General features: G+C 43.2%; 1 protein-coding gene across 2 annotated transcripts in view; it reads left to right on the top strand.

The window, feature by feature from the left end:
* The first annotated feature begins 13,137 nt into the window (after positions 1-13,137).
* garem (GRB2 associated, regulator of MAPK1) overlaps positions 13,138-14,260 on the top strand; it is a 93,446-nt gene continuing 92,323 nt past the window's right edge. For both annotated transcript variants that reach the window (XM_078397330.1, XM_078397328.1), the window contains exon 1: positions 13,138-13,498. In XM_078397330.1, coding sequence (XP_078253456.1) covers positions 13,390-13,498 — 109 coding nt within the window. In that variant the 5' untranslated portion in view covers positions 13,138-13,389. The remainder of the gene's footprint in view (positions 13,499-14,260) is intronic.

The following is a 14,260-nucleotide window of genomic DNA, read 5'->3' as shown; positions in this document are numbered from 1 at the left end:
ATACCAAACCAAATGTGAACATTACACTGTACCAAATAGCATGCAAGATTTAATTATCTTTATAAATGTACTTATTACCTCACTTCTGTTTTCTCTGCCAATGCAAATATTTCAATGCAGTACTTTGCCAGCCAGAGGAAGCTTGCAGCCATGCATTTTGGCAACGTGGGAAGTCTTTGAGCAGCTCTGGATCAATAAAGATCTAGGCTGAAGTTTCTGAGAATAAATGGCAGCAACTGGTTTGACTGGCTTGCGTGCAACAGCAATGCCATTGGTAGATCGCAGATGTTATATTTCTGAAATAGGCCAGCAGATATGATTTCTGGATTGTTGATGTGACTCAGCGAGCCCTTGAGCAAACAGGCAACCTCAACTAGCACTCTGAGTCAGCATGCATGTCAGCAGGCTGAGGTGGTATCAGATAATGCACTCAGATAATGAGTGGCTGCTGCTTGTGCTGCAATGGAAGGTAATACAACAGATCATACATCGGGATTGGGTCTAAGTTTGTCAAGAGCAGTTTCTCCATGAACATTTATGCTGGAAAGGCTGGGCTTCCCTTAGTGCCAACGTCTTAAATATCACAATCTTGAGACTATGAAAACTAGATTGTGATTCGCAGCATAGCATTAGGCATTCAAAAAAAAAAAACAGCCTAAGATATAGAAGCAGTAGTAGACGTAGTGGCCCTTCAAGCTTGTTCCGCCATTCATTAAGATCATGGCTGATCTTCTGTCATAATGCCAATTTCCATATTGCTTAATTCCTTTAATGCCTTTAATGCCAGATAACATATAAGGGGAAAAACCTGAGAGAAGAATATAAAATTATGAGAAGCATTGAAAGGGTAGACAGTCAGAACCTTTTCCCAGGATGGAAAAAACTACAAGAGGGCATTGTTTTAAGGTACGAGGGGCAAAGTTTAAAGGAGATGTGCAGGGCAAGATTTTCTTACACAAAGGGTGGTGAGTTCCTGGTGGTTGAGGCAGATTTAATAGCAGCATTTAAGAAACTTTTTAAAATGCATATGAATATGCAGGGAATGAAGGGATATGGATTAGGTGGAGGCAGATAAGAGTTGGTCTTGCATTACGCTCGGCATAGACATTGTCTGCCAAAGGGCCTATTCTTGTGTTGTACTATTCTATGTACTATCTATTAATTTCTGTTTTTAAATGAACCTAATGATTAAAGAAGTTAATTCCAAAGGTTCCCCTCTGGTAAAGACAATTCCTTTTTATCTCAGTCCTAAACCACCTACACCTTATTCTAAAATCTATCCCCAGTCCTAGAGTCATCAGCCAGGGAATACATCCTCCCTGCCGCTAAGAATTTTGTAAGTTTCCTGAGAACTCCTGAAAAAGCAATTTGAGTCTACTCAATATTTCCTTACATAACAAATGTACGATCCCTCTAACCATTTCAAGTGAATATTTGTAATATTCTCTTCATGGCAGTACATCCTTTCTTAGCTAAAGAGGCCAAAGCTATACGCAAAACTCCGGTTGTGATCCCTGAAAGCCCTACATAACTGAGCTTTTCATGAAAAAGGCTCACATGTCATTTGCCCTCCAAATCATTTGCTTCCCCTGCGTCATGGCCTTCAATGACTTGTACGCAAGCCCACCCAAGTACCTTTAAACGTGAATGTTACCTTTGGTGAGACCATAACTGGAGTGTTGCATACAGTTTTGGTCAACCCACCCTCTCACTGAACTCTGTTATGTTCAACTATTTTTCCCTCCTGCCATGTTCATTGGTATTGGTATTTTTTATTATTGTCACATGTACGGAGATACAATGAAAAGCTTTAAGTCCATATTAACTTGAAGCTTCTTTATATCCTCTTCCATGTTCACAATCCCACCCTAAGTATTGAGAGTAATTTTGTAAATGTAACATTTGATTGTGGTAGAGGAATGAGGGATAGGCAAGCATCACTCCAATGGCGCCCACTATGTCACAATCAGCAACCTTGAGAACAATCCATTTATTCCCACTCTTTGCTTTATGGTCGATTGCCAGTTCCTATTCCCTGTCAGCATATCACCCCCAATTCTTGTGACCTTTCCTGTAGAAAGGTCACACATAATTTATCCCTTTGAGTCCACGATTACTGTTGAATTCCATTATTCTTTTGCAAGCTGTTCTGTAAATACATTTTTCATTACAGCTTTCAGCATTTTCTCTACTACCAACATTAGAACTGAACTGCACCCAGTTTCACTCTCCTTCTAGTCTTTAGTAGTGGGGTCATATTTGCTACCTCTAATCCCGAGGAACAAATGTAGAATGTATAGGATATATTGTTTCTAAAGGCACCTCTTTCAAAACTCCAATATCCATGTAGGTCATTGAGTCTTTGGCGTTATTCACCTTTCAAGCTCACCATACATGCTTGTATTATTTTGATTAATGTTTAGTTCATTTAGTTCCTTATTCTCCCTAGGTTCCCCAATGCACATGATAGGTTTTGTTTGTCTTCTTCCATGAAGAGATATGAAGTCATTGTTTAATTCCTCTGTCATTTCATTACTCTCCATTATAAATTCCTCTTTCTGTCTGCAAGCGGCTCACATTTGTCCTACCTAGTCTTTTTCTTTTTACATACCCATAAATACTCCTACACCTACAATTTCTAGGCTGTCATATTGTATCCTGCACGTGTCTTGAATAACCAGTTATGGCTGTTTTCTGACATGATTTTTCTTTGGGATGAGGATCTGGAATAACAACATGGTCAGAAATGGAAAGAATGTTAGGAATTATGAACAATTTGTTTGGCTTATATTTGAATGTATATATTAAGCAGAAGCAACATTGACCTAAATTGAGGTCCATCCAAGAATTGCAACCAAAAATAAGGGTCTTTCTATTTTCCACCACTTTTTGTTTGCCCTGCTATTTCCCCATTTTTTTTAGATGCAAGTAAAAATGTGAGGTAAAATTCCAATTTGAATATTACCTGACCTCTTTCAATATTGGATATTTGCAATACGTATTTATTTTACAATATTTATTTCAATTACTTATACCGACTCTATAAGTGTATTCATCTTAGTTTATTTTATCCATTAAAAAATATGGTAAATAGAAAGATTTTTTTCATTTCAATGCATGCTTATGAACCTGTTTTTACAAATCCTGACCTACAAATGCCTTTGTACGCTAATGCGGTTATCAGCATTCAACTGAAATGAACAAAATGCTATTTAAAATCCTGAGGTCAGCATGACTTGCTACAGTCCATGATTTGTAACTTGATCGCTGTTCTTTCCTGCATTTGTGCACCGACCGATTGGCTGCTTACTTCCCTTGACCCTTTTGAAAGGCAGCTAAAGCAAGCTGAGGACATGCAGGATAAATGTTGAAACAGAGAAATTCACATCACGTACCTTGATGTTAATATGCTCTTAAATATGGAATTCACGTCTTTCTTCCAATCTTTCCGGGTATACTGCGAAGAAAATTATGAATCTAATATGATTAATTAATTCCCTGGAACAATCTGCCCTTTTGATCCTTTTATAAGAGGTGTGAATCCAGGTGGAGTAAAGAATACTTACCCTGGACAAATTGAGATTTGCTTGTTGTCTTATCGCATAATTTGAATCCGAGTTCTTCTTTAATTTACATTCTTGATACATAGAATTTGGGTGTCACCATTAATAATATAATTTGTGTTATAACTCATCAAATGTTGTACACATTAATATTCAAAACTACATCCAAAATCTTTTCTATCTTTTATGTAATGTGTTTTGTTGTAAGTAGTGGTCAAGAACAATTCTGCTTTCTAAGAGCAGATAGGACATTATTAATTATATTATGTGATACAGTTTGCATAATATAGATTTTTGAAAGTAAACTAGCATGGCAGATAATTGTGGAGGGAAAGAGAATGACAGGCTTTGTATTTGAAATAGTAGCTAATGTAATGTCATCTGGACCAGAACTACAGTGATCACTTCCTAAAGAACGAAAAAGGGTAAACAAAAGTAGTGAATATTCACAATGGCATTGACTACACACAATTCCCCAAAATAGTTGAAACCAGAGAGCAAATCACCATTAAATATTGTTTTGCCTTTGGTTATTACACTGCCTTGTTCTCCTAAGATAACATACCTTCAACAGCTTGAGTGTCGTCGTGTAATGTTTATGGGACTGAACTGGCAAAACAGCAACTCTAAATCTCATCATGTCAAACTGTGAAATTGAATTCCATATTTCTGGTAAATTAACCATCAACGTTACCAAACTGTAATTAAAAGACTACTAATTCATTAATACCCGCAGGGAATAGAGACTGCCATCCTTAATCTATCGAGTTTGGATAAGACTGTACTGCAATATGTGATTGTCTCCCAGCAATAATTCAGCTGTAAAAGAATCACAGAACAGAATTGCAACAGCAATATCAAATGGACATAGTGTAGATAATGAAAGATCAATTCAAGGCATGGGCTTCCCTTTGGAAAATCCATGAAGAAGTATTATTTTAGATGTGGCGACTGGTATCCAAGTCGAGAAAACTCTGCCACAGATACCAGACATGGCTCAGTTGAAAGCACTCATGAGTCAGATTTTGTGGTTATGTTCCATTTCGGAGACTTGAGTTTTATATTTATATTGACATTCCAAAACATTACTGAGTACTGCACTCTTTCAGTTAAAATATTACACTAAGGTCCTGTCTGCCCTCTTGAAAAAACACCAATGATTCTATGAGAAAAACAGATGATTAAAATCAGCTCTGAGTGAGAACCAGTATTTATCATGAATTGTAGGAGTATCATCATTAATCAATTGTCCTTAAATCGACAATAGCAAAGTCAACCATGCCTGCTTGCAGGATGTGAAGATGGAATCAAATTGGGGAAAAAAACTACTGAATGCTCGAGTTTAGTTTAATGCAAAGGATTAAGGATGACCTTAAGCTTATGAAGTAAGAGAAAAGCTTGGCAAGATTGTGTGGAATTGGCAAAGGTGATAAAAGCATGGATAAGTGTTTCAACAGCTGAGGCAAGAGCAGAGTTGGAAAATGTTAGGAAAAGTTGTGAAAAGTGTCAGACTCAGACATTTTGTGTGGAAAGGGGTGGAAAACGTGACTAAGAATGCAAACAATGGCTTCTGTCTTCCCGTTTTAAGTTAGATAATATTTTACTTAATTAGTTGATAGGAAGTGTTTGGATCATGAGAAAATGATACCATATAAAGAGTTCAGGTCATGTGGAGAGAAATGACTGAAACACTTTATTAATATTTGCTTTTGCAGGAATTGACATGGTGCAAAAAAAGAGGACATTCAAGGCATTATTAGAGGACATAAGAATGAAGTGAGAGGAAGGAATGTTAAAGGGGATCTGAGGAGTATATTTTTCACACAGTAGTTAGGATCTGGTGGAGTAGCAAAATGTAGAGCAAAATTTATTAGGCATCTCGACAGGTATTTGAATAAAGCATGGAGTCATATGGAATGAATGATGATTAGATTTGTATAGATAAGCATGATGGTCGGCATGGATGTGGCAAGACAAAGGGATATATTCTATGACTTTATTATTCCCAATGTATCTTTTGTACTAATGATAAGGCATCAATCAGTCCTACTTTTGGACTCTTGATATGTAATAACCTGGGGATTAACAAACTACAGCTAAAATCAAGCAGTGTTAATTCACAAACACTCCATAAATTCACATTAATTTTGTCAATTTTTAAAGATAATTGGTTTAAATGCTCAATACACCCTCCAGTCAGATCAGCATGTAGGGACAAAGTGCCCATGCCTATAACACTCAAGGTCGGCATCTGGAGAGATAAAGGTTAGCTGAAGCCAGATTTAAAGAAATTGAAATGAGGAGATGGTCTGTTATTGAGAAAAACAGTAGGTGACAGAAAGATTGGTAAATACCAGACAACAGTCAGCATAGACGGTGCCAGCTTTTCATTCTTAAAATACTGCTGATATTTTTTCAAGAGAAAGATCACTGTGTGCGTCGCTGATTATCATCTTGAGACAAAAAAAGAGTGCTGGCGGAACTCAGTAGGTCAGACCTCAGAGTTATTACAGCAGTGTATGTTTGCTCAAGATTAAAAGCATTTGCTATTTCTTGCGCCTTGATTTTCATGGATAGATTCCCAAGAGGAAGTAAGTTCAAGATTTCTCTCCTGGCTGGAGAATAACTACTGCCAAATCTTTTTGTCATCATCTGCTCCAGTATCACCATGACACCAAATTAGGTGGTGAGTTAAAAAAGTTTTAACTTTTCAATTGAAACACTGAGCATTGGTGAACATGCAAGATTATCATCCTTCCACTGACGGTTGAGAAATGTTTCAGGGGCCAGGTCATGAATAAAATAGTATGTATAGATTCTTTGCATTTGATTGAAGCAGTGGGTTTCCTCAATCATGTTGAAAACAAATTGCAGGAAGACCTTGGACTACTTTGGAGACATAAACATCCATGAGATTTCTGAGGCACCAAGTACATTGATATTTTTTGAGTATTAGCTAATACAGCTGCAACTAATGGATTGTGACTAAGTTTGAAACCAAGAATTTATGCCACTTATTCTAAAACGACACCTGACCTGTGAGAACATGAGGCGCTGAGGCAAAGCCGAAGAGACCAACGTCAGGCAGCGCCGTGGTAGTAGGTGACTCCATCGTGAGAGGTACAGACAGGGGTTTCTGCGGCAACAGGCGGGATTCAAGAATGGTGTGTTACCTCCCTGGTGCCAGGATCCAGGACGTCACAGACCGAGTGCAGAGCACCCTCAAGGTTGAAGGTGAGCATTTGGAAGTGGTAGTGCATGTCAGCACAAATGACGTTGGGAAGAAGGGGAAAGATATTCTGCAGCCTGACTTTAGAGAGCTCGGAAGAAGGCTGAAAAGCAGGACCTCCAGGGTGGTTATCTCCGGTTTGCTTCCATTTCCTCATGCTGGTGAGGGCAGGAACAGGGAGATAGGGGATCTGAATGTGTGGCTGAGGATCTGGTGCAGGGGGCAGGGATTTAGATTCTTAGACCACTGGGATCTGTTTTGGGGTAAGGGTGAATTGTACAAAAGGGACGGGTTGCACCTCAACAGGCGGGGGACCAGCATTTTGGCAGGCAGGTTTGCCACTGCAACATGGGTGGTTTTAAACTAAATAGTCGGGAGGGGGGGGGGGGGGGGGGTCAAATGGGAAAGTCAAGGATGGAGTTAAAGGGAAAGAGAGTATAGGAAAAGTCAAGAAAGACCCCATAATTAACAGGACAGAAAGCTCACAAAGGGATAGGAGAGTATGGCCAAGTGTAATAGGAATCGATGAGAAAGGTAAGATGAGTAATGGATTAAATGTATTATATATGAATGCGCGAAGTATAAGAAGTAAAGTGGATGAGCTTGAGGCTCAGAGATTGGTAGATATGACATTGTGGGGATTACAGAGACGTGGCTGCGGGAGGATCGGGTCCGGGAACTGAATATTCAAGGTTCAGGGTTCATACACTTGGAATAGCAAAACATTCAAGGACTTTCAAGGTCCAAAAATCCAATGTTTAAGGACCAAAATCCAGCAAACATTGATGGTTTTTTCCAGTTTTTCTCCGTATAGGTAAGAAAATACTGTTTTCAAAACTGTTAATTTGGTGTATATATGGTTAATTAGTAAAAACTACGATGATTTTGTAGTTTTTTTTTGCTTTATGCGGTGTTCCTCTCAACTTTCCCCGACGACTCTTTAACTTGTCCTGGAGCCGTGGAACCGCGGCGGGGACTGGAGGCAGAAGCTGCCGGCGAAGGATCACCGGAGAGCAGATTGGCACCGACCCAGAGCCAGGACAAGGCGAGAGATCGCAGTGCCCCCTCGCAAACAACAAACCCAAGAAAACTTCCCTCCTCGCCGCCATTGCCGCCGTTCACCCCAGGGATGCAGGGCTTCTGAACAACAACCACAACATTCTTATTTCACTGCACTAGAGGGAGACGGGGCCGGGGAAGAGAGTGGAGGAGTGGCACAGATCTCGCTGCCGCTGGGAGAGAGTGGAGAGAGGGAAAAGAGAGAGGGGAGAGAGAGAGGGAGGGAAGAGGGGGAGAGAGAGGGAAGGGAGAGGGGGGAGAGAGAGAGAGAGGGGGAGGGAGAGTAGAGAGAGAGGGGGTAGAGAGAGAGGGGTAGAGAGAGAGGGGTAGAGAGAGAGGAGTAGGGAGAGGGGGTAGAGAGAGTCGGGGTTGAGAGTCGAGGGTATAGAGATAGTCGGGGGTACAGACAGAGTCGGGGGTACAGACAGAGTCGGGGGTACAGACAGAGTCGGGGGTACAGAGAGAGTCGGGGTAGAGAGAGAGTCGGCGGTAGAGGGAGTCGGGGTAGAGGGAGTCGGGGTAGAGGGAGTCGGGGTAGAGGGAGTCGGGGTAGAGGGAGTCAGGGGTAGAGGGAGCAGCGGATGAGAGCGGGAGCGTGGTGGGGGGGAGGGTGTCAGAGCGCCACCACTTGCGGGGGCAGCTCTCTCCCCTCTCTCTCTCTCTCAGCGCCAGCGAGATCTGCACCGCTCGTCCACTCTCTTCCCCGGCCCCATCTCCCTTTAGCGCAGTAAAATAAGAACAAACACAAGTGTTGTAGTTGTTGTTCAGAAGTTGTTGTGAGCGGCGGTGGCGAGGAGGGAAAAATAAGCAACAAAGACAAACATGTCTAACAATGCTTCTCGACTTTTAATAAAAATACGCATTATAAACGATGAAAAAACGCCACATTTACTCTGCTTGAATTAGTACTTTTATCATAAAAACGTGAATTTTCAAGGACTTTCAAGGACCTATGATAAATCCAAGGACTTTCAAGGCCTTGAAAAACAGAATTTCAAATTCAGGGACTTTCAAGGACCGTACGAGCCCTGAAGGTTATACGTCCTATAGAAAGGAAAGTCAGGTGGGCAGAGGAGGTGGGGTAGTTCTGTTGGTGAGGGATGAAATTCATCCCCTTGCGACGGGTGACATAGGGACTGACAATGTAGTCACTGTGGATAGAATTGAGGAATTATAAAGGTAAGAAGACACTAATGGGCGCTATCTACAGGCCCCCAAACAGCAGCCCGGCTATAGGGTGTAAGTTACAGTAGGAGTTAAAACTGGCATGTAACAAAGGTAATGCCACTGTGGTTATGGGGGATTTCAATATGCAGGTACACTGGGAAAATCAGGTTGGTTCTGGACCCCAAGATAGGGAGTTTGTAGAGTGCCTCCGAGATGGATTCTTAGAGCAGCTTGGACTGGAGCTTACCAGAGAAAAGGCAATACTGGATTTAGTGTTGTCCAATGAACCAGATTTTAATAATGGAACTCAAGGTAAAGGAACCACTTGGTGGTAGTGACCAAAATATGATTCGTTTTAATCTGCAATTTGAGAGGGAGAAGGTTAAATCGGTGTCAGTGTTGCAGTTGAACAAAGGGGACTATGAAGGCATGAGAGAGGAGCTGGCCAAGATCAACTGGAAAAGGATCCTAGCAGGAATGACGGTGGAACAGCAATGACAGGAATTTCTGAACCTAATCCAGAAGATGCAGGATCATTTCATTCCAAAGAGGAAGAACGATTCTAAGGGGAGTAAGAGGCAACCGTGGCTGACAAGGGAAGTTAGGGATGAAATAAAACTAAAAGAAAAGATGTACAAGATAGCAAAGAGTAGCGGGAAGCCAGAGGATTGGGTAACTTTCAAAGGACAACAGAAGGTTACAAAACTTGGACAGGTTGAGTGAGTAGTGGGCAGATGCATGGCAGATGCAGTATAATGTAGATAAATGTGAGGTTATCCACTTTGGCAGCAAAAACAAAGGGGCAAATTATTATCTCAATGGTGTCAGATTAGGTAAAGGGGAAGTGCAACGAGACCTGAGTGTCCTTGTACACCAGTCACTGAAAGTAAGTGTGCAGGTACAGCAGGCAATGAAGAAAGCTGATGGCATGTTGGCCTTCATAATTAGAGGATTTGAGTACAGGAGCAAAGAGGTCCTTCTGCAGTTGTATAGGGCCCTGGTGAGACCACATCTGGAGTATTGTGTGCAGTTTTGGTCTCCTAATTTGAGGAAGGACATCCTTGCTATTGAGGCAGTGAAGTGTAGGTTCACGAGGTTAATCCCTGGGATGGCGGGACTGTCATATGAGGAAAGATTGGAAAGACTGGACATGTATTCACTGGAGTTTAGGATGAGAGGGGATCTTATAGAGAAGTATAAAACTATAAAAGGAATGGACAAGCTGGATGCAGGAAAAATGTTCCCAATGTTGGGGGAGTCCAGAACCAGGGGCCACAGTCTAAGAATAAAGAGGAGGCCATTTAAAACTGAAGTGAGAAGAAACTTTTTCACCCAGAGAGTTGTGAATTTGTGGAATTCTCTGCCACAGAAGGCAGTGGAGGCCAATTCACTGGATGGATTTAAAAGAGAGTTAGATAGAGCTCTAGGTGTAGTGGAATCACGGGATATGGGGAGAAGGCAGGCACAGGTTACTGATTGTGGATGATCAGCTATGATCACAATGAATGGCGGAGCAGGCTCGAAGGGCCCAATTGGTCGTCTCCTGCACCTATTTTCTATGTCTATGCTTCTATGTCCTTTCTCTTGGGCTACAAAGAATGGACTTGGTTGTCAGTGATTCTTAAGAAGGGGATGATGGATTTTGAGAAGAGAACTTTAAGTGCAATTTTGGGATTGTGCCAGCAAATCTACAAGGTCATAAAGCATAGTCTCATACCTCAAATCAACCAAAAGATTCTCAATTGAAATACTTTTTGTCAGAGGCTGACAATGCAATTTAATATTTTTGTCACCATCATATATTTGGAGTAGATTTATTGCCAAAGAATAAAACATGTGACATAAAATGATTATAACATATCAAATGATCACTCCATTTTGCAAATAAGCCTGCTACATCATGGTGAAATAAACGATCTTGAGTGTAAGAATGTGAGGATTTAGTACTGGCAAGAGCTACAATTCCTATCATAATTGCATTGAATTTTCATGGCCAATGGTTCAATGAGTTCTCACATATTTAAACATCCACAATTACACAATTAAGATTGTTATTATTTTTAAAAATAAAGGTTGGAAGGTCTAGGACAGAAGCCTAGCATTTCCACTACAAGGAAAAGGTACAAATAAAAGCTGATTCAGTCTTCATGTGTTTCAGAGAGGCTGCGAGAATGAAATACAACCCATTAATAAAAATCATTAACATCAGTAATTGTTGAAATTAATTAACAGTCAATGAATCATAAAAAGGAACCCAGCACATTCATTCTAGAGGCTGTTTGGAGAGAACCATGATAATAAACGACAAATTAAGACAATTAGATTTTGATATAGCTTTAATTCAATGCAACAGCATTTAAAATTATCACAAAATAATTTGAAGGATGGAAACCAGATAAATTTAGCTAAAAGGAGCGAGTAATATTCACTATTGCAAAAATATTTCTGAAAATCCAAAGCTTAGATTTTTGCAGGAATTATTTTTTTCCAATATAATATTTACATTTTAAAAGCTTTCAAGCAGCGACGGCATGGTAGAGGTGTAACTTGTTTACCAATCTATTCCGTTTTTCAGGATCAATTGTTTATTCAACACAACAATGCAATTATTTAGAGTTATGGAGTCAAATTGAACAAAAACAGTTTATGGAGATCAAGATTCTCCATTCACGCTACATTCATGTGTCTGTGTTTGGCCCATATCTCTCTCAACCTTTTCTATCCATGTACCTAACCAAGTGTCTAAGATGTTGTTATTATACCTACCTCAAATACTTCCTTTGGCAGGTCATTCCATGTACCCACCACCATCTGTGCAAAAAAGTTGCCACTTGGGTTCCTATTAAACTTTTATCTCTGTCCTTAAATTTCTACTTCTTGATTTCTCTACTGTGCAAAAAAGAAACAATGTGCATTCACCCTATCTATTCCCCTCGTGATTTTATACACCTCTACAAGATCATCCCTCAGCCTCTTGTGCACCGAATAAAGTCCTTGTCTTCCTGTAGCTCAGGCCCTCAAGTCCTGGCAACATCCTTGTAAATCTTCTCTTCACTGTTTCCAGCTTTAGAACACTGGGTGTGGAACTGAAAGTTTGACTCAACATCAAACTGATATCAATGTTTACAGCATATCTGGTGAAGCAGGGCAGTGGATAGTCAGAAATTTGTGGTGGAAAACATACATTATGATTCGCTCTTTCCAATTATTAAATAGACAACGATGGGGCTTACACAGTTGGAATATCATCGTCATTTGGCATTAGGGAAGTGGCGGAGTCAACAAAGGTAGAACTGGGGTTTAAGAGCATGCATGTGCAAAATAACTTCATGTTTATGAATTATATTGTCAAATTGTAACATGGAGGTGTGAAATGGGAAGGAACCTTGGGTAGATAATGGGGGATTCCACGCTGGGGGTGAGGGGCAGAGAGATTGTCTGATTCTTCATGCCTCTACAGGATTTCTGGTATCGAGAAAAACTGGGATTAACACCACAATATAAAATTAAATGGGATCTAGAAAAATTACGGTGGAAAAACAAACGCAGAAGAAAATTACGGATATAAAGGGACCATGTAACAGTCGAAGTAACAAAGCCAGGTGTAAACAAAATCTTTAAGGGTTAAGGAAAAGTGGAGATACTGAATGAGTTGGCAGGAACTGCAGATGCAGGTTTGCACCGTAGACACAAAAAATCTGAAGTAACTCAGTGGGTCAGGCAGCATCTCTGGAGGAAAGGAATAGATGAAGTTTCGTGTCGAGACCCTTGTTCAGACTGAAAGTCAGGGGAGAGGGAAACGAGAGATCGAGAAGATACACAAGCGAATGAAAGATATGCAAAAAACCGCGATGATCAAGGAAAGGTGGAGCCCAGAATGAGTGCAATGCTGTGAATATATTCAGCTAAAGCAATTACACAACCACATGTAGTTGTGCAATTTAAAAAAAAACAGAAAATGCTGAAAATACCCTGCGGGTCAGGCTGCAAACGTGGAGAAATTTAGTATCTAGGGTGGGTAACCTTCCATGGGAGAGAGTAACGCTGCCAAGGAGGTGGCGGCGGCGGCCACGACTGCGCATTGACGGGCTCCTGAGGGAGGGAGGGAGGGAAGGCGGGAGCGGCTCCTCCTCCACCCGACAGACACGGCGGGCGGCTGGACTCAAGTCTGTGTGTGATTCCTGGCATGGCGTTTCGGGCGCGGGTCCTGGAGCCCATCAGCACAGCTCGCCCGGCACCAGCAGCGGCTCCAGCAACACCAGCAGTACCAGCTCAGCCCGACGCCCGCCCACCCCGGGGAGGCCTTGCCCTTGCGGCTGGATGGCAGCCCGCGGTTGAGCGCTTGTCGCCCCCGTTTGGCTGCCGGGTGGCATGGAGACACTGGGCGGCAACAAGGAGATGCAGTGGAGCGGTGTGACTCGGCCCCTCGACCTGTTGGTCAGCTCCTACCGGTTGCCGCAGCTCGTCCGGCTGGAGGACGGTAAGATGGGCGCCGCCAACACGGGCTTCCTTCGGCCGCCGGTTCCCTCGGTCGCGTCGCCTGGAAGGCGAAGGGTCTCCGGCACCGAGCCCCTCACCCCGATCTCCCCTACCACGGAGCCCCTCACCCCCCTGACCTCTCAGCCCCCCCAGACCACCGTCCGAGCCCCTCCCCCCCCCCGACCACGGAGCCCCTCCCCCCCCCCCGACCACGGAGCCCCTCACCCCCCCCCCCACGGAGCTCCTCTAAACCCCCCCCCGGGAGCTCCTCTCACCCCCCCCGACCACTGTTGAACTCCTCACCCCCGACCAACTCACCGCCCCGAGCCCCGCACCCCCCTGACCACAGGGCCTCTCACCCCCCCCCCCCCCCGTGACCACCGAGCCCCTCACCCCCCCTGACCACAGGGCCTCTCACCCCCCCCGTGACCACCGAGCCCCTCACCCCCCTGACCACAGGGCCTCTCACCCTCCCCCCCGTGACCACCGAGCCCCTCACCCCCCTGACCACAGGGCCTCTCACCCTCCCCCCTGACCACCGAGCCCCTCACCCCCCTGACCACAGGGCCTCTCACCCCCCCCCCCCCGTGACCACCGAGCCCCTCACCCCCCCCCCCCCCCCCGTGACCACCGAGCCCCCCACCCCCCTGACCACAGGGCCTCTCACCCTCCCCCCTGACCACCGAGCCCCTCACCCCCCTGACCACAGGGCCTCTCACCCCCCCCCCGTGACCACAGGGCCTCTCACCCCCCCCCCCCCCCC

This window comes from Rhinoraja longicauda, chromosome 4 (assembly GCF_053455715.1).
Source record: "Rhinoraja longicauda isolate Sanriku21f chromosome 4, sRhiLon1.1, whole genome shotgun sequence".
In the NCBI taxonomy this organism is placed as follows: Eukaryota; Metazoa; Chordata; class Chondrichthyes; order Rajiformes; family Arhynchobatidae; genus Rhinoraja; species Rhinoraja longicauda.
This window is presented reverse-complemented; position numbering and strand designations above follow the sequence as displayed.